The 20,327-nt window shown below is 32.5% G+C and overlaps 2 protein-coding genes across 2 annotated transcripts in view; both read left to right on the top strand.

The window, feature by feature from the left end:
• The window catches only part of LOC127738038 (transient receptor potential cation channel subfamily A member 1 homolog), a 115,182-nt gene that overhangs the window by 83,716 nt on the left and 11,139 nt on the right, over positions 1 to 20,327 (top strand). The window contains exons 26-28 of the mRNA XM_052249099.1: positions 1,802 to 1,936; positions 7,973 to 8,129; positions 18,952 to 19,046. Of these exons, the coding sequence (XP_052105059.1) occupies positions 1,802 to 1,936; positions 7,973 to 8,129; positions 18,952 to 19,046 (387 nt within the window). The remainder of the gene's footprint in view (positions 1 to 1,801; positions 1,937 to 7,972; positions 8,130 to 18,951; positions 19,047 to 20,327) is intronic.
• LOC127738047 (uncharacterized) lies at positions 8,902 to 11,508 on the top strand. Its single transcript, XM_052249128.1, has one exon. The coding sequence runs from the start codon at positions 9,181 to 9,183 to the stop codon at positions 10,582 to 10,584; it is 1,404 nt and encodes a 467-aa protein (XP_052105088.1). The 5' UTR covers positions 8,902 to 9,180; the 3' UTR covers positions 10,585 to 11,508.

The following is a 20,327-nucleotide window of genomic DNA, read 5'->3' as shown; positions in this document are numbered from 1 at the left end:
GTATTAGGTCAAGGTCTACCTGCCCTGAAATTAACAACCAAATCGGGTATCTGATTTTTAGGTTATTGCCCCTGAATTGATGATTTTAAGGAAATTTTGCAGTTTTCAGTTATTATCTTGAATACTATTATAGATAAAGATAAACTTTAAACAGCAAAAATGTTCGGCAAAGTAAGATCTACAAATAAGTTTTTATATGACCAAAATTGTCAATTGACCCCTTAAGGAGTTATTGTCCTTTAAAGACAATTTTTCACAATTTGTTCATCTAATCTAGTGTGCTTACTTTAAAAAATCTTCTCCTTTGAAACTGCTAAATTAATTTCAGCCAAACTTGGGATGAATGAGTTTCAGAGTATCTTGTATAAATTTTGTGTTTTATTTCCTTGTACGTTAAGAAACATAGCCACTATGGCTAAAATGGAACATAGGGGTAAAATGCATTTTTTTGCTTTTGAAGAAAATATGACAGATACAAAGAACATTTAAATGGCATTTTTAAGCCACTCATTAATATATATTGAAAAGCAAAAATAATCATTGATGAAAGATTTAAGCAAAAAATTACAGGTGAGCGATTAAGGCTCTTGAGAGCCTCTTGTTTGAAATGCTATTATTCCCATTTTGCATTATACAATACCAGTATGATAGATAGCTGCCACGATTTTCAAACAATTACACTCAAAGGTGAAAGTAGTAATTGGATTAATCTCCACTCAAATGCAGTCATAATTGACCAGTTATATTAATATATCATGACAGTTGATAATCACACTGGTATTGAGGTCAAGAATTTGTGTATTCAATTTATTACACATCTAACTGGATACACAAAACCTTGACCTCAATCGCTGTAAAATAGTGTCATAATCATCTGACTTAAGTTAATAATTAATATCTATTTAAGTTACAATTATCGTAATTTGGTTGAATTAATAAACACAATTGCATAACTCTTACCTGAGAATTTTCTGCAACACATTTATATAAAGAATATGCTACACATTTGAAGATAGTCCCTAACATTCTTGTCAAAATCATTGAATTTCAAATGTTTCTAAAAAAAAAGATTTTAAAAAATCTGACAGTGTCTTCAATTGAAATACCAAAATTATCTGCATCAATATTGCAAAATTCTCCATCTTTTTGAATTTTACAGTGAGATTATGGAAATGAAGATAACAAAATAATTTTTGAAAGTATGGTCAGAAAAAATGTCAGACTAGCTACAAAATTGGCTGAATCACAACATCGATGATGCTTTGATTGGATAAAGCTGTTTCTCATCTCTAAATGTTTAAGGCAATATCTCAAAATCTGGCTAATTTGTTAATTTATTCACTTTTCACTTAATTCAAGAGGTTTGAAGCTCTAATACAAATATGCAAGACGAAATTCAAAAATATAAATACTGATTTCTTACAGACTAATTATGTCTAATGGACATTTGAAAGATGTTATTTAGTAGATTTGTGATTCTCGATTTTCGAATTCAAGGGACAATATTAGTGGCTTTATCATGCTTCATCCTTTGACTACGTCAGTTGGTCGATATGATAGATGCACATGTCTGTCTGACAGAGTCACTGACTATAAACCTTATTTTGTCGTGCAATAGGTAATTTTGTCAATGACTTCAATTCAAATATAAAATAAATTTGATTGTGATTAGAGGGTCACTTCCGTCGTGGTCATTTAAACTTCAAATCATGTTCAGTAATCTCGTATGAGCGTCTTTTTCTGTATATTGTAATAAACAGAGACGACAAAACCAAGACATTATGATGCTTATTTATTTTAGATCTGAGTATCCGTATTTTGACGTTGGAGATTATATGAAGAATACACCCCTCCATGTAGCAGCTTCAGCAGGGCATTTGTATGTTGTGAAGCATCTTATAGAAGAATGCAAAGTTTCTCCATTTATAAGAGACAAGTACGTATTTTAAATTGTTACAACAAATGATAGGTTGTATCTGGTGAGTGAATGCACCCATATCAAACTTTGAAGAGTTTCCTGTTATAGAGATGATATAAATTAAAACATGATTAAATCCCTTTTGAAACTTAGTCCACGTTATATCTATACTTTTCCTCATGGTTCGAGGAAAAAAATCACGTGATGCTAGACAATCTAATTTACATTGGTATGAGTTGATCAGATCAAGGTTTTAAAAGGACCTACGAAAAAGATTTACTGATTGATTGATTTTCGTTCGCTAACTATCCAGTGGCATACATTTAATGTATATTCAGGTCGAAATTTAATCTAAAGAAACCAAAAAGTCGTTTCAAATGAATGATGGGAAGTTCAACTGGCAGTGGAAGGTGAAGTATGTTGAATAGGCATAAATAATGTCATGTAAAAAGTCAACTACGGACCTCTCATGGTCGTTTTAAACTTAAGTTGACGTGAACAGACTATGACACTCCTTACACGAGGCATCGGATTCAAAAACCCAAACTAGACCGGAAATTGTTGTGTATTTCATATATGTCGCACAGTCATTCGGACACCACAATTTAGCATGGGCTGGTAAATTTAGGTGAAATACGACCATTGTTCTCCCCTATTAGTCTTTGTTAAATTTGCACTTTTCAAAAAAATTGTGCAGAATGTATCTTTGTTTCAAATAAAGAAATACTTGGCATGAGTAAAGTTTTATCCTTCCAGTACTACAGACAAAATTTCACATAACATTTCGTTGCATACAAGATAATAAGCATCACTGGAAGTTAACCAATCAAATTTCCAAAATATTCTATAGAAACACCAAATAAAAAATGAATGATGCTTTGAAATACCCAATGTATAGCTTATGACTCAGAAATTTTTTACTGCAATGAAATGCAGGATTAATTTCCTACAACTGTCAAATTCCTTGGTATATTTTTTTTTCGACCCTTTTTCGTATGCAACTTGATGTGACGTACTATGATTTGGCGGTATTACACCTAAAGCGAATTCAGAAGGTCTATGCCATATGTCATACCCAACTCAACACTTGTTTTTTTACGAATGAAAATGTCTTTACACATTTCCCTGAATTCAAAATGGAATAATGAAGAAGACGCATGTACGGTGTTAAGTCAAGAGGACGATTAAGAGGTATTTCAGCGCACTAGATTTTTTTCCGTACATTAAACATGTATTTGGGCAATAATTAAAGTATGTATTATCACCTCTGAGATACGTGCAGTGTTAAAATGAAACTTATCAAGAAATGCCCTAGTAAACTAAAATATGATCATTCGTCATCTATTCATTATGCTGACAAAATCTTAGCACTATTAAGGTAGAACAATATGTAGTAGTCTGAGTACCCACAGAGAAAAACATTAACTTTTCTATAAGTTAAAGACAAATCTTGAAGACACAAAAATACTTAGATGTAAACAACGAAAACCACTGAAGCGGTTCCGAATGACTCACACTACAAAATCGATTTTAAACTGAGACTTCCGTTTTTATCCAAACATACCTTAAAATAGACTGAACTATGAATTAGTAGGTCTTTTTATCAATATTTGACTCATTAAGAATAATGAATAGCCGGGAAGTTAAGATGTTCGACTTATCGTCGTTCCAAAGTTCATACTATCATTCTGTCTACAGTAGAACAGTATTAAAAAAAACAAATTACAAGGTAAAGTCCATAAAACCTGCCAAAATCAAACGTAAGACTTGATCAACCAATGGACCGAATGGAACACAATTCTCACAATATTCCTGACTTGGTAAGCATTTTACAATAAAAGATGGTTTTCAAATAATTGTAATGAGGCATATTCAACCAGCAGTTTCAATCAGATGTGGATTCGGAAAAATAAAGATCTACTCAAAAGTCTTTCATCACAAAGTTTTGAATTTTCTTTGCCTATGCTCAATTATAACATCAACTACATCGTATTATAAAATAAAGATTTATACAAATAATACACCTTAAAATGATATAATCAGAAGGTTGGATGTTTTGATATCTTGTTGAGTTTTTTGATGGCTTGATATTTCAATAGGAACTAATTGTGCGCCCCTACTGACCGACATGGTTTATTTTGGTCATATGAAGCAGTATTCACACAGAACATTCTCAAAGACAAAACAAAAATCATCTTGCTGAGTTCTTTAATTCCACTTTCTAATATATTGATGATATGATTTCACTTAATTACTCACATTTCAGTTAGCTTGCATCTGATATATCCCAGATAACTTGAGATTGGGAATACTACCGAAGCTATGTCTGTTTATATATTTTATCCTTTATCATCGGTCTCGTCCTTTTGGAGTTCATACAGTTCCTTCAGATTTTGTTTTTTCATCTTGATTTGTATCTTCTAAAAGGAATTTTGGGATTTGAACATTCTTTTTATATATGTTCATCAGTGTGTCTAAAAAAGCAACAATCTGCATTCAATCTATCTAGGCGTGGATCAGATTGAAAATAAACTGATGCAGTTACTAAATTAGATTCTAGAAATGCTTAAGATTGCTACTTTAACACGCTAATGAGTGTTATAAAAATAGTTTTTCATTTTATTTTATTCGTTTGGTTATTCTTTCAGAGTGTTCCTAAATATCATAGCAATTAAGCTTCCTGTAAGCATGCTATATAATATGACGCGTTTCTAAATTCATCGATTACTAACTTCCTGTTCACCAAATATTCATATATTCATATATATGTAATGGCAATGTATGAAATATTCGTAACATTTTCTCAGAAACTACGATTCAGAACACACTTAAAAATGTTATCAAAATTATTGTTAGTATGCTATAACATGTGATATGAGTGGCTCCATTGTTTTTCAACCTGTTTACTGGATATTTTTCCTGGGATATCATTAGTGAACAGTGGCTCACAGTTCAACTTGCTTTTTTCTGTTTGTGTAGTAACAATTCTATATGATCTTATGTCTACTTAAAGGATAGTTGGTTGTTTTTCTAGACTCTTTTTTTTTTAATTAAAATACAAATATGAATAATTTTTACGGTAAAGCGAAAAAAAATCAATATACTAGTATACTCATTAATTTGTTCGTACCTTTTGCAACTTTCAGCGGACAGTAAAATTGTCATAGATGTTGTTGATAATGACAGATTTTCACGAAATAAACATAACGCTCTCATCCTTCTGTAGTGACTTTTTATACGACCGCAAAATGTTTGCGTGTCTGCGTCGTCGTCCAGAGACATTTTGGTTCGCAGACACTAACTTGAGTATAAGTGTATTGATCTCTCAGAAATTTTAGCACAAGGTTTACTACAATAGGATGTCGCGGGTTGATTTTGGGGGTCATGGCCCAAATCGTTTAGGAATAAGGGGCCGAAAAAGGGGCAAAAATAGTAGTATTTTCTTGTTTCTGGACACTAACTTGAGTACAAGTCTATGGATTGCTATTTAATTGTGCCACAAGGTTTTATACCATGAAAGGAAGGTTTATATTGATTTTGGGGGGTTATGACCTTAAGTTGAGGAAAAAGGGGCCAATTTCAATACTTTTGTAATAATTTGTATAAATTTCTTATTTCTTGGCAAATATCAATGGGGTTTAACTCAAAATCTTGAAATCGTGGGGTTCTTTAATATGATAAATCTAACTGGCCATCTAGAATTTGGATTTTGGGCCCTGTCCAAATTTAAACTTCATTTTATTTCATCACAAATTGAATTATTTGTGTTCTTTGATATGCTGAATCTAACCTTGTATTTATATTTTTAATTTTGGGGCCTGTCTCCAAATTGGTCCTCATTAAGGTCCAAAGATTCATATCAAACTATGTTTAATTTAAAAAAAAATGATTTCTTTGGGGTTCTTTGATTTGCTGAATATAAGCGTCTATTTAGATTTTTGAATTTGGCCACAGTTTTCAATTTGGTCCAAATCTGGGATCAAAATTAAATTTTGTTAACCGGATTTTCGAAGGATAAAATCGATTATTAATTTGGGGATGTACGGCGGGCAGGCGGGCGGGCTTTCGTCTGCCAAACAGTGTCCGTTTATTAACATGAAAACGCTTTGATATGTTGTTTCCTGTGACTAAATGAAGGTCTAGTTCAATTTTCACGAATTTAGCTTTTCTGGTTGTTGAGTTGTAGATCTTTCAGTTATTTATTATATGATTTATTTATATTTTGAGTTATTTCCCTTAAAAGAAATGATGTAATTAATAGACCTTTCAGTTATTTGTTATATAATCTATTTTTATTTTGAGTTATTTCCCTTTGAACAGAAATGATGTAATTAATAAGTATATGTTACAGTTGTTATGTGGTATTTTATTTTTGTTGGGTGTGTTTATGTTTAATTTTTACTTGATCCTGTTTGGGGGTCCAGATTTTCAAATATCATTTTCATTATTTTCTTTTCTTTGATAAATCGTTTGAAGAATTTTGTGGTAGGTTTGTTTTTTATTCTGTATAAACTAATTTTCTGAATGCTATATATATTTTATTTTACTTGATCATGTTTGGGGGTCCAGATTTTCAAATATCATTTTCATGCAGGAAAATTTGGTTTGCTGTCACTCTGACAGCCTCTTGAATGATTATATGGAGTTCTTTGATATGCTGAATCTAAGCGTGTAGCTGGATTTTAGATTGTGGGTCCTGTTATCAAATTGGTCCACAAGGTCGAAAATTAGACTTTGTTTGATTTCATAAAAAAAATGAATTCCTGGGGTTCTGAGATATGCTGATTCCAACCATGTATTGAGATTTTGGATATTGGACCATAATTGGTAAATATCCAATTTGAAATTATTTTAGGTACTAATAGAACACATTCTTTCTGTGTCAGAAACTATGCTATATAAAATATTTAATCAGAGCTGTAATGCACAATGATAGAAATTATAAGTAGAGTCAAAGTTTAAAATAGATATGGCGTGATATAGTTATTTAATTTTAGAAATATAGTTAAAAATTTACTGATCCTTATTATATCATAAAATGGTAAAGTAGAGCTGTAAATCCGTCGAGTGGTCTAGAGCGATGGACACAGTGCATGCGGTGTTGTCTCGATATCCCAATAGCATGAGTTCGAATCCCGGCGAGGGAAGAACAAAAATTTTGCTTCCGCAAATTTGCCGATTTAACATTGTTGTACTGATATTTAGAGTAGTTATGTATATATATATATTATATATTTTTTTTATGAAGCGACCCCTTTAAAAACAAGGCTCATATTGTCCATTAATAAATGAATACAGTAAATTCTTGGTGTACTTAGATATGCTGAATCTATCCCAATCGGGTCCAAAAATTTGATATATGGGGTTTTTTGATATGCTGAATCTAACCTTGTATTTAAATTTTGATGTTATCAAATTGGTCCACATTGAGGTCCAAATGGTCCAAAATTAAACTTTTTTTATTTCATTGGGGTTATTTGATATGCGTAATCTAATCTCTTTTATTCAGATTTTTGATATTGGCTCATTAAAGCTAAAGTCTTATTTCAAATTGTTCAGTTCTTTGACCACATGCATTCTGTGTGAGAAACATATAATGTGTCAAATATTTAATCACAATCAAAATTTAGAGCTGTATCAAGCTTAAATGTAGTGTCCATACGTGCCCTAACTGTTCAGGGTTTGACCTCTGCTGTCGTATCATGCGCCTTTTATTTGAGATATTAGCAACGTTGTAACGTTGTTAGGGGAAACGTCTTTTATGATTTTTGCAGAATATATAGTGTGTGTGTGTAAAGGGAGGGGTCTATAGGAGATGATTTCTATCTGACCTGACACTCAAGGCCTTATTTTTTTCTTTATAAACGTGATACATTTACTGTTCTTCTATCGGAAATGACACATTACTTTCAATTCGTGTTTTTCTTCATTCAATTCTTGCACCTAGTACACAGCCGCTTTCTACTCCTAGTATTAGTGGTCTTTACGGTCCGACGATTAGCTTTTGCTATTTTGAAAAAATTCGATCATTTATTGATACTTACTTATTTCTAGGGCGATGAAAAGACCTGTTGACGTGGTTAAAGATCAATTGGCATTATTGGTAAAAGATGCTGGAACTAATGAAAACTTGGCTCAAAGACGACATTTTTCTATGGTCAATAGTTATTTGGATGTCAAAATGGAGAATATGATTACATCTACAGATAAGGTAGGATGATATATGAATAAAACGTCGGATAAAATATTAAAACATAAAGAGCATTTTTTATGCCCCCGCCGTAGCGGAGTTGGCATTAAGTTTTACACTTGTCCATCTGTACGTCCGTACGTCCGTCCGTACGTTCCGAAATTGGTTTCCGTTCTCTAACTTTAGTTTTGCCTCAACCAGTTGTTATGAAACTTATACACAATGCTAATTACCACAAAACACAGATCAAGTTTGAATTTTGGTGGCGTCACTTTTACCATTCTAGAGGGTGTGTTCCCATTTCGCTTAAGCTGCGAATTTCAGGTAAAAAAGGTAAAATAAATACTAAGGCGATATGGGAATTGTACTAAGGCGAAATGTGAATTTAGATGAAAAAAATAAATTAACAAATTAAACCTCTGTGTTTTTATAACAATATAAACAACATGTAATTAGGGATTTTTTTTTCTCTTGGATTATTATTTTAATATTTATTTATAAAAAGACACTTTTTATGATTTAAAAAATTGTGAAATCAGAAAAAAAATCTACAATAAAACATTAGTCAGTAGGAAAGTTGCTTCTTTTATGCTTTATTTGATAAAAGTTTCAATTGTATGAATTTAATGCAATTACAAAATGCTTAATAATTAAATTAACCTTTACATTGTGCAACACAAAAAGTTGAAAAGAAAGAGAAAAAATACATTCCCACAGATTTATTTACATATATGACAGAAATTTTAATAAAATAGATAAAATGATAAATATTTTTTTTTAAATTGTCTTAATTATATATAATAAAGATAATACATGGTACACTATGACTTAACTTCTTCAAGCTTGGTCCAAATTAATTTACCAATGATTAGGTCATTAGTTAGCTTTGTCTACATAACTACTGAATCAAACTCAGCAATTGGCTTGGGATAACTCATGTTTGTCACTTCACAATCTATGGCTTGCACAATTCTTTATAATTAATAATGATAATTGAGAACTATTCACATTCTTCGATTAAGTATAAAAAAGTGAGTGTATCCAGTTAAAGTATATCAGTTTTCAATTGACCATGGCAGGAGCAATGCTACATGTTGAGTTCCTAGAGACCAGTAGAGGAGGCAGGCATTTGATATGGAATGGCTACACACATCGCCAGAACAACAAAAGAGATACTTGGATCTCTTGGAAGTGCATAGACAGATATTGCAGGGCTACAATATGCACAAGAAATGATGTACCTTCAAAGATTGGCCAACCACACAATCACCTACCAAACCATGCATCAGTCAATAGTAGAAAGATATTAGAATCTGTTAGATCTAGATGCAGATCAGAAACTACACCTATACCATCAATTTACGATGAAGAAATAACAAAACTCAGAGATGCACCATGGGATGCCCAGACCCTGGAGACTGCACAAAAACTGCCTACCTTCGAAAGTAAGATATCAGCACTCTATCGTACCAGACAAAAACTGTACCCAGGCATACCAAATACTAGACCGAGAATACAACTTGAAGGAAAATTTCGCCAGACCACAAGTAGAGAACCATTTTTACATGCTGATGATGGCGACATCAACAAGCTACTCATATTTACAACTGCTGAAAATCTACGACAACTGTGCACTGCAGACACTGTATACTGTGATGGAACTTTCTACACAGCACCACCAATGTTTGACAGCATTTTCACCATTCATGCATTTGTTGGGACAGCCATGTTTCCATTGGTGTATTCTTTGCTTCCACAGCGAGATGCTGACACTTATATAAGATTCTTCAATCTCCTGAAAAACATCGCCAACCAACATAACCTCAACTTTCATCCAGACAGAGTTAGCCTTGACTTTGAATGTGCATCAAGAAATGCAGTATCTCATGTCTTTCCAAACGCACAACTCAGAGGTTGTTTGTTCCACTACGCAAAAGCAATATGGAAAAAGACACAGGAATATGGACTGCAAACTCAATATAAAGATGTCCCAGATGTCAACAAACTCGTCCGTTCTGCAGCAGCTTTACCATTACTGCCCTTAGATCGTTTGGAAGACTACTGGTTACAAGCCTTGGAAAACGCACCACAGTCAGATGCTTGCACCAAATTAACAAACTATGTAATTCTGACATGGATAGAGGACAGATACCCACAACCAACCTGGAACCACCACCAAACAGAAAGACCCAGGACAAATAATCATTTAGAGGGCTGGAATAACAAGCTGAAAAAGAGCGTCAAAACCGCACATTCAAACATATTTGAAATAATCAATGGGTTCAAGAAAGAGCAAGCATCTAACGAGGTAAAGAAAGTACAGTATGCAGCAGGTGGCAAGATGAGGGGGAAAGCAAAGAAGTATAGAGAAATAGAAGAAAGATTCGCCACTTTGAGGGAAACCCTACACAATGGTACAACTGACTATATTCAGTATGGTGATGCAGCATCTTACTTTCTCAAACTTGGAAACTAAATGAACTTTTAACTTTCAAATGTATACATCAGTGCCTTTTTTTTCACAATATGAACTATATGGAAATAATTCTTATGTTTTATGTATAAGTGCTTATTGTTATGCTATTATTTATAAAATTGTGCTTTGAAATCAGTGCTGATTCAGAAATAAAATATTTGTTATGATAGTTTGATATTTCTCTTTATTTATTCATTAAAATATGAAACATCCATATCCAATTTGTCATCTCTAATAAGACTTTATTTACAAAATATAACACATGAGTAAAAAAAAAATACAATTTCAGAAAAAGAAGAGCAACTATAAAAAAAAATATTTAAAAAGTGGGACACAAAAAATCAAAAAAAAAAAATCTTCTTTTAAATAGTATTTCATGGTAGAATTTGACATCAAAATAACAAATATCAACTAATTGCACTACAAACAAAACATAACTTAATTACATTGTTTACAGAAGCTCCCATTTCGCCTTAGTTAATTCTTGTGTATCTGAAAATTTGTACTAAGGCAAACTGGGATTAATTTTATAGAATTATTTTGACAGCTAAGGCGAAATGAGAATAAGCCTTCTAGAGTTATGCCCCTTTACAATTGGAAAAATTGTTGAATTTTTAGTTTCCGTTCTCTAACTTAAGTTTGATGAAACCAAATGTTATGAAACTTATACACAATGCTTATTACCACAAAACACATATCAAGTTTGAATTTTAGTGGCGTCACTTTTACCATTCTAGAGTTATGCCCCCTTACAAATGGAACAATTGCTGAATTTTTCGTTTCCGTTCTCTAACTTTAGTTTCCCTCAACTAAACGTTATGAATCTTATACACAATGTTTATTACCACAATACACAGATCAAGTTTGAATTTTGATAGCGTCGCTTTTACCATTCTTGAGTTACGTCCCTTTATAATGTTGTATGCAAGCGGGGGCATCATCTGTGTCCTATGGACACATTGCCCATTTATTTCGTTTACGAACTAGCTTGTACATGTAAGGTTGTTTTTTCTTCTCTTTTTTTTTGAAGTCTTGAAAACTGTCATTATATTTACTGCAATCAACGTGAATGATCCTTGGTATGAGTTTAAATGATGCAATATTTAAATTGATATAACATGTTAATTTTATATCTTCCTATAATTTAAGCGATGGTAAGAAAATGAACGTTATCTAGCCAACTTTTTTTATAAAGTATCCAAACAAAAAAATAATTTCAAAATACATGATCCTGATGTGACTCATTTTCAAAAGTACGTATCAAGCAAGATTTTGATTTCAGTCTCAAGAATATTTATTCAAAATCATTTTTTTTAATGTGTTCCATCTTTATGCGACAGAAAGTGTAGGATATGGATTAGTGAGGCAAAATGAGAATCACAATTTTAGGAATTGCAAAAAAAGCCACTTCCAATTTTCCGAAATTTTGATTGATACATGCACTGAAAGCCATCGTTTTTTTTTTTCTTTTATGTCTTATTTTTGTGTAATCTATGTTCGACATTCCTGTACATGTAATAGCATATAGTAAATAATATGTGGCACAAAAATGTATCAGTTTCACAAACAAAATTTAAAAGATTCAAGTAAATATTACATTCGCCTTCAATCATCAACACATATATCAATAGATGATAGCGGCATAGGACGGTGTCTTAGTATTACTTGCCTATGCAACGTTGACTTAACCTTGATGTGTGGTAAATTCAAATAAAACATCATTAAGCCACAAAATCAATCGAAAATGGCATTGAACAGTTTTTTAATGAAAAAGTAAGACGAATCCAAATATTTGCTAAGATCATTGAAAGTTTTTTTGCTCACCCATGCCCAATCGATGAGTGATCTACAACCATCACTTAGCGACGTTGTAATCGTCGTAAAGTTTTTTAAATCCATTCTCTTCTGAAACCACTAGCTCAATTTTAGATACACTCCAACAAAACTAATTATTGATGTATCTAGTATGAAGTTTGCGTTTATGTTCCTCCCAATAAATCAGTATGAGCGCCATGGCAAAAAAAGGAACAATAAAGTAAAATGCATAATTGTGTTACATCTTTAACCAAAATCCATAAACAAATATATCAGGTGCAGAAATGCCCAGAATGTAAAGATCTATCTTCTAAAATTATCAGAACAATCAATATAGGTGTTATTTCCTTAAATGACGATTTTGCATTCAGTTTTATGTTTTTGCCTGTAATCTTCAAAACTATAATAGATAGAAAGAAGAAAAGTGAATGATACGAAAGGGACAATTAAACTCTTAAGAAGAAACTGTAAACAGAAAAAATAATCATGAACAATAAATCTTAAAAAATTTCACATTGACCGAAACCATTGGACTTCTCCTTATAGTAGTTATTGTCCCTAAATGACGATTCTAAGTGAGGATTTTGACTATTTGTTACTTGTATGTCTAATATCTCGAATACTAAAGTACATAAGCAGAAATGTAAAAGCCAACATGATCAGAAATACAAGACATACATTATTGTAAATTTACAGAAACCATTATACGATTCCTTGTAGTAGTATTTATCCTTAGAAGACAATTTCGATTATCTTATCCAGGTTCAAAACCCACAAATCGATTAAGAAGACAAATCAAGGTAACAATCGCAAACATGGCAGGATCTCCAAAAGGATCGAGATTGGGGCCATCGACATAAAACTTTCAAAATTATAATCGGTTATAATAGATTGGTAAAGTCTATAAACAGCAAACAATTACCTGCAATACAAAATAAGACAGGTTAGGGATTCGGTCTCATTGGAGTCCCCTGTTTAAAGGGCACATGGGAAATCATCATTTATTCTTTAAAATTAATTATAAAACAAAAGATATATTGATAACAAACGTTTAAATTATATTATCATACTTCATGTCAAAATGCCAGATTTTGATTGGTTAATACGAGGGAGAAAATTTACTCTATCCCATGGCAAATACTCTATTACCCTTCACGGAGACGCTTGCTCAAGTGTGCGCTTTATTATACGGATGATTGTTATGTACAAGACGACATAGTTTATTACTTTGAATTTGAAGTTTAATAGACAGTAATAACAGAAATTCAGTATAATAAATTAAATAACATATATCTGAGAGGGTGATAGAGCAGATTGTTACCCCTCGAAAAGACATTATCAACCTTGGCTTCACCTCAGTTGACAATGTTTTCTCGAGGTAACAATCTGCTCTATCACCCTCTCAGCTATGTGTTATTTATATAATGTTAACAAAAACTTTACATCTCCAGATATAGATTTCCAAATGGATTTACGTTCATTATTCTGCCCTGTAGTTGTTGGTATAATCAAGGTTTTTGTCTCTTTCGTGATTGACATGCCAATTCTCCATAGACCTATTCATGGATTGATTGTAAATTGTTTGCATATATTTGGTGGATATTATATTCTACCTGCTTTCAACATATATATATCGATCCTACAAGCTAGAGCATAACATTATTTTATTTCAGAACGAAAAACATACTTTAAAAAAAATTATTCAACGCATCAAAGTGACACTACTGCCGCCTATATTTTCAACAGACTTTTCCATGAAGGACTCATAAATTACAAACGTACCGGCATTTTATTATTACCACCACTGCAAAATCCACCACCAGTAAACCGATTTTGAGCGGAAACTACCATTTTTATTTGAACAAGTTTATATAAACTAGACACTCAATTAGTTAGGCAATGTTAAGTCTTTCAGTCAATTTTCAGTCTTATCCATTGTATTATGTATATATATTACCGTGTCTTATCAATGTATTACAATGATTTTCAAAATATTATAACAGCAAATTTCACATGCACACGTGAACATATCAGTTGAAATATATAACTGGCATATGATGGTACAAAATTTATGTTACTGTTCGGTTTGTTTTGGTCATAAAGCTCCTAACGTGTTAAAATATTAATAATCCCTTGTTTTCAAATTTTGGGGTTCAATGTTCATGATGAAGGAAAATCAAGAACTTGTTATTTCCACATACAAGCAATAGTTCAAAAGTGCTGATGTTGGGCTGTTTGTCTTCGATTGCATCTTTAGCTCAGTACTTAGTGCTTTGGTGGTGACATGATTTATAGTATAATGTAATTACATTATCAATTGATGAATGTATCAATTTATTAGAAGTAAGATTACAACTTTCTCAGGTAATGTTGACATTGTATGAATTTATCTATTGTTTGGTGTCTTCTTTTGATCATAGCTCCTAATGTGTTAAAGTGTTTATTATCGTTGATTTTTAAAATTTTCTGTTTTGTCCGTTTATGTTAAAGGAAAATCAAGAAAGCGCATTGGACGCACGGAACTTTAACAGTGTTATTTCCATTTACTTGTACTAGGTCAATTAAATGCTATTAAACTGTAAGTCTCTGGTGGTGTCATCACCTTAGAATTTAGTTATTCGGTATAGAAATTGTATGAAGTGTTTTTAATAGCATTGGATCAATACCGCTGCTAATGGACTATCAGTCTCCGAGGGCATCATTAGCTCAGTAGTCAATACTTCGGTACCGATATGATTGATAGCTTACCTTTTTTAAATTGTCAGTTTGTAAATTTAGAAAATTGTTAAGACTAAGGTTTCAAGTCCTTCGGGCAAAGTTTACCTTAGATGGATTTGAGTTTTATATTTAATATAAAAAAGAAGATGTGGTGTAATTGCCAATGAGACAACTCTACACAAGAGACCAAATGACACAGAAATTAACAACTATAGGTCACCGTACGGTCTTCAACAAGGCGCAAAGCCCATACCGCATAGTCAGCTATAAAAGGCCCCGAAATGACAAATGTAAAACAATTCAAACGAGAAAACTAACGACCTAATTTATGTACAAAAAAAATGAACGAAAAACAAATATGTAACACAGCAACAAACGACAACCACTGAATTTTAGGCTCCTGACTTGGGACAGGCACATCCATACAGAACGTGGCGGGGTTAAACATGTTAGCGGGATCCCAACCCTCACCCTAACCTGGGACAGTGGTGTAACAGTACAATATAAGAACGAACTATAAAAATCAGTTGAAAAGGGCTTAACTTATCAGATGGATACAAATAGAATTACATATAACAAAAACACAGAGTGGACGTGGCCGTGTACTTGTACATCCTAACAACAAAAAGACACTAAGTACAGATCTGAGTGTACTCGCAGTTACTGACAGCTGGTTCAAAGCCACTAACAACTGATAAAAGATCTTGCATCTAAGACTAAATTATCAATCAGTACACATCCAACATCCAATGGATTTAGTGTAAAGACGTCATAAACAGTCTGGGAAAAAACATGACCTTGTGCTTTGCCAAGGTACAGGTATCGACAGATTGTAGATCAATGAATGTGCATATGTATATAACAATAATATTTAGTTTGCTTTTAATTTACTGATAACAAAATCAATATTAATACCAATAAAAACAATATTCAAAGATCTAATTACAGTGTTGAATTGGTAACCTTTTAGAATAAGTTAATTTAAAGGATCGATAAGTTTAACAGGATCGTTTCTAAATTTCCGGGCACATTAAACAACATCTCCGTAAAAATGAGGATGTGCTATCCCGTTTGAAATAAGTTTTTTACAGGTACAACCAAACTTCAAGTCCTTTTTGGTCATATACAGACCAAAACCCAGTTGAAATTAAACAAAAGAAATGGAACTCTTTATTAGATCTAATTTGAACTGTTTGCATCTATTTCTATGGGCTTTAAACCTTGAATGAATGTGTATAATTTAGAATTTTATGCATCTTATATATGTGGTTTTACTTAGATTATGGTATTGAGCTTCGAGATATTTGTGAACTGTTAAATTATAGACAAATTTTCACAAAACAGTCGATTGTGGTAGGTGCAAATACATGTGGATCTTTTTGTGCATAAGCATGAATTCTGCCGAAAAAAATTCTAAAGAAAGATAAAATATTGATCTTTGTAAAGCATTAATTTGCACTTCTGCCCCCGGGGACAGTTTTTTTTGGGAAAAAATCCCCAAAATGGATTCAGCCGTCCTTGAGTTGACGATTATGTCTATAAAACGTATAAAAATAAAATATTTGATACATCATCTTGCTTCAGATTCTATTATTTTTATACATTTAGGCTATAGGTTCATATAATAACATTAAAAATTTACAGTACTAAAACATTAAATATATGGGTCAATTAAATACCTTTCTAATAAGTCATAACAACAGAGTAGGTGTGTTCGAATAACAAATGTTTACTAAAAGTACTTGACGACAGACTTCACAAGTGGATCTTAGAAATGCATGACTTCAAAAAAAATCATTTTATGTGTGTTTTATCAAGGGTAATTTATCTTCAACCTCTGAAAAGTTTTAGTCTGCCCTTCCACGAAATATTTAATAAGAATTTTTTTAATGTTTTTGAACTTTCGAAATTTCCCCCTAACAACCGATCAGATAATAGTTTTTAGTTGAGCAAATGCATAAGAGAGGGACGAAAGATACCAGAGGAACAGTCAAACTCAAAAATCGAAAACAAACTGACAACGTCATGGCCAAAAATAAAAAGACAAACAGACAAATAATAGTACAGATGACACAACATAGAAAACTAAAGACTTAGCAACACGAACCCCACCAAAAACTGGGGGTGATCTCAGATGCTCCGGAAGGGTAAGCAGATCCTGCTCCACATGTGGCATCCGTCGTGTTGCTTATGTTATTACAAATCCGGTAAATAGTCTAATTCGGTAAGTCACAATCGTGAAAAGGGAAGGATATTGTAGTTACGACATAAGGAACATATCCGATATCATCTGTGAAACGGTTATTCCATAACGGTCAACCAACTCGTGATGGCGTCCGTAAAATTTACGAAGGAATGATTTCAACTTCACCATTTGGAACTCTTGGTTTTATAGCTTCCTTGTGAGCAGCAATCCTCTATCAAGGAAATCATGATAGGAAATACAAACCCGGGAATATCGTATCAATTGGGAGACATATACTCCATATGCAGGCGCTGCTGGAATGTTGCTACATAGAAATGGAAAGTTCACAATTGGGAAGCTGAAATCATCTCTTTTGTCGTAAAGTTTTGTTTTCAACCGACCCTCATTGTCAATTTCTAGATGTAAGTCAAGATATGAGGCAGACTTAACTGTATCTGTAGTATCCTTTATCTCTAGTTCGATTGGATAGATTCGTTCAACATAGTCATCAAATGTTGTATTATTTAGTTAGAGAACATCATCTATATAGCTGAACGTACAGTTAAAGGATATTGCTAACTTCTTATCTTTCTTCATAAGAAGTTCCTGTATATGTTCCATAAAAGAACATCAAACGATGATCAATAGCTAGAAGGTACATTTGTCTTTTAAAATACAACTGGCATGTAATGATCGTAATGGTACTATGTGGATAAATTGATCGGTTTTCAAGAGCTAAATTGACAGCGCGTACTCACTAAAATGATTTCCATTTTTACGATTATCTAAATTAGATGGCGTAATGCGGAGATGGTTTTGACGGAGTAGAATCCTGACTGTGTAGATTGTCGATTATTTCGGTTTTTATACAATTTTGGCATTCCAATAGTCGGCTTTGGGATGTGACAACAGCACATTTGCACTTCTAGGGCATTACTCCTCCGATCGTCACGAAAGACAAAACACAACTAACAAAGAGCGGAAAGTGAAGTTAAAGGATACTGTTAAGCTTCATGACGTTCTTTATAGAAGCTGTATGAAGTCTTTCTCATTTAATTTATGGAACGAGTCGATAAGAAAAGTGCATAGTTGGTTCGCAAGAGAATGCCAATTTTCCACCAAACTAACAAATATGTTGTCAATAAAAATAATTCAGTACCATGATTGATATATATACCTTCCTAAAACACGATTTTTGCATATATGTAATTCTCTATTGCGATTGAGGTCATCGAGTTTGTAGTCTGAATTTCTGACGTGTTGACTCAATTGTAGTTATGGTTTCTTTTGTGACATAGCTCCTATGCGCAATGAGGCTTTTGTGAAAAAAATGTTTTAACTCATAAACTTATAAGAGGCCATTTATCATACAGTCTTGATTGTTAATAACATTTGAACTTTGACATGACATGTTTCAAACGTTTTAGTAACCTTAACTGCTGTATATATCGCGTTGGTATATTGTATATTTAATTAGTTCAACCTTTAAGACTTACTTTTTCATTCGGATAACCCAGGCTAAAAAAAGAATAACACCATAACTTATATATACATGCCTATTAATGTAGATCTGCAAATAAGCAATATTTATTTGGAGTAAGTATCATCACACATAAATAGCACATAGCTTTACATGTTGTCTTTTTCAGGATAACAACTCCTCATTTACAAAATATGAAGCGAATGTTCAAATTTTCATGCTTTTGAATAAGACCTATAAAGGAGATATAAGATCTGTCAGAGGGTGAGTACAAATTTAAATAATAATTATAGAAGAAGTAAAAAAGAAGAAGAAGAAGAAGAAGAACTCAATTTGTATAATTCTGTACTTGAGTAACGAAAAATGAAATTATCTGATTATGAAGTTCTAGTATTGTATGATTGTTTTTGAACAATATAAGATTACGTATTGAATATAAACAGTAATGTTCCGTACTTTTTTTCGAAGGAAAGTGTCTTATTAGACGAAACGCGCATCTGGCATATTATCTTCAATAAGTTTTCACAACCCCTTTGGTCGATGCCACTCGTGGTTGACGTTTCGTCCCCAATGATATCACCAGCCTAGTAGGCAAGACAGTTTTGCCGACATGAAATATAATTGATGTGTTTCAAATATGGCCTTGATTTTCAACTTAATCATAAAATTTCAAAATGGCCATAATTTGGTTCTTAAACTGATCTATTTCGAAAGATTTGCTTCTTTGTTGAAAGAAGTCTCTTCATAAGAGTACATTTTTGGCTTCAAAATCAGCTCACTTTGGATATATTGTCAAAATACGATGATTTTGTGCATTTTTAAGACCTCAAAGCTTGAGGAAACCCTTGGCCGCAATCTAGGATCCAAAATGTTCTGTAACCAAGAGTTGACAATGATGATATTGAATTCCTAGACACAAAAACTTTCTGGGTCCTGTGTGGCGGCCAAAGTAAATTATGTTAAATATTGTTAAGAATTGTTGAAAATTTGACCAAAACTGATGTTACAACTCAAATAATGCTTACTAAAAAGGTAAATGATTCGTCATTTTTAATATGATGTGCCAAAATAAAGTTGTTTTGTATTAATAGTGTTATCATAACTATTTCTATGTGAAAATTGTAGTATTATGGCCTGATTAAAAAAAACATCAAATCTTAGGGCCAATTTTAACCCTTCGTGAACATACTCCTTTACTGTTTACAAAGTGTTGATTTTTCGAAACAGTGAGATTTTTGCATACTCAGGGTTAAGATTTTCTCAGCCGTATTTGGCCCCACTTTTCGGAACTTTTAGTTTTTAATGCTCTTCAACTTCGTACCGGATTTAGCCTTTCACCTGTTTTGATTCGATCGCCACTGAAGAGCCTTATGTACATAAGGCTAACGTATTTCCGTATTTGGATAATATAAGGGCAAAATCGTCAATAACAGGTGAAAACCATTTGAGAAAAAAAACAAATATCAATGTACCAATGAATACTAAATCTTTTCATTTTCAGTCTTTTATTTTTGTTCTGAATTGCGATATGATTTTTGTACATGT

The sequence above is a fragment of the Mytilus californianus genome, unplaced genomic scaffold (assembly GCF_021869535.1).
Source record: "Mytilus californianus isolate M0D057914Y unplaced genomic scaffold, xbMytCali1.0.p SCAF_4, whole genome shotgun sequence".
Classification (NCBI taxonomy): Eukaryota; Metazoa; Mollusca; class Bivalvia; order Mytilida; family Mytilidae; genus Mytilus; species Mytilus californianus.
Note: the sequence above shows the minus strand (reverse complement) of the source record. Positions and strands in the feature narration are given on the sequence as shown.

Coding starts and splice junctions, on each gene's coding strand:
- LOC127738047 (XM_052249128.1), top strand. CDS start 9,181: ATGGCAGGAGCAATGCTACATGTTGAGTTCCTAGAGACCAGTAGAGGA.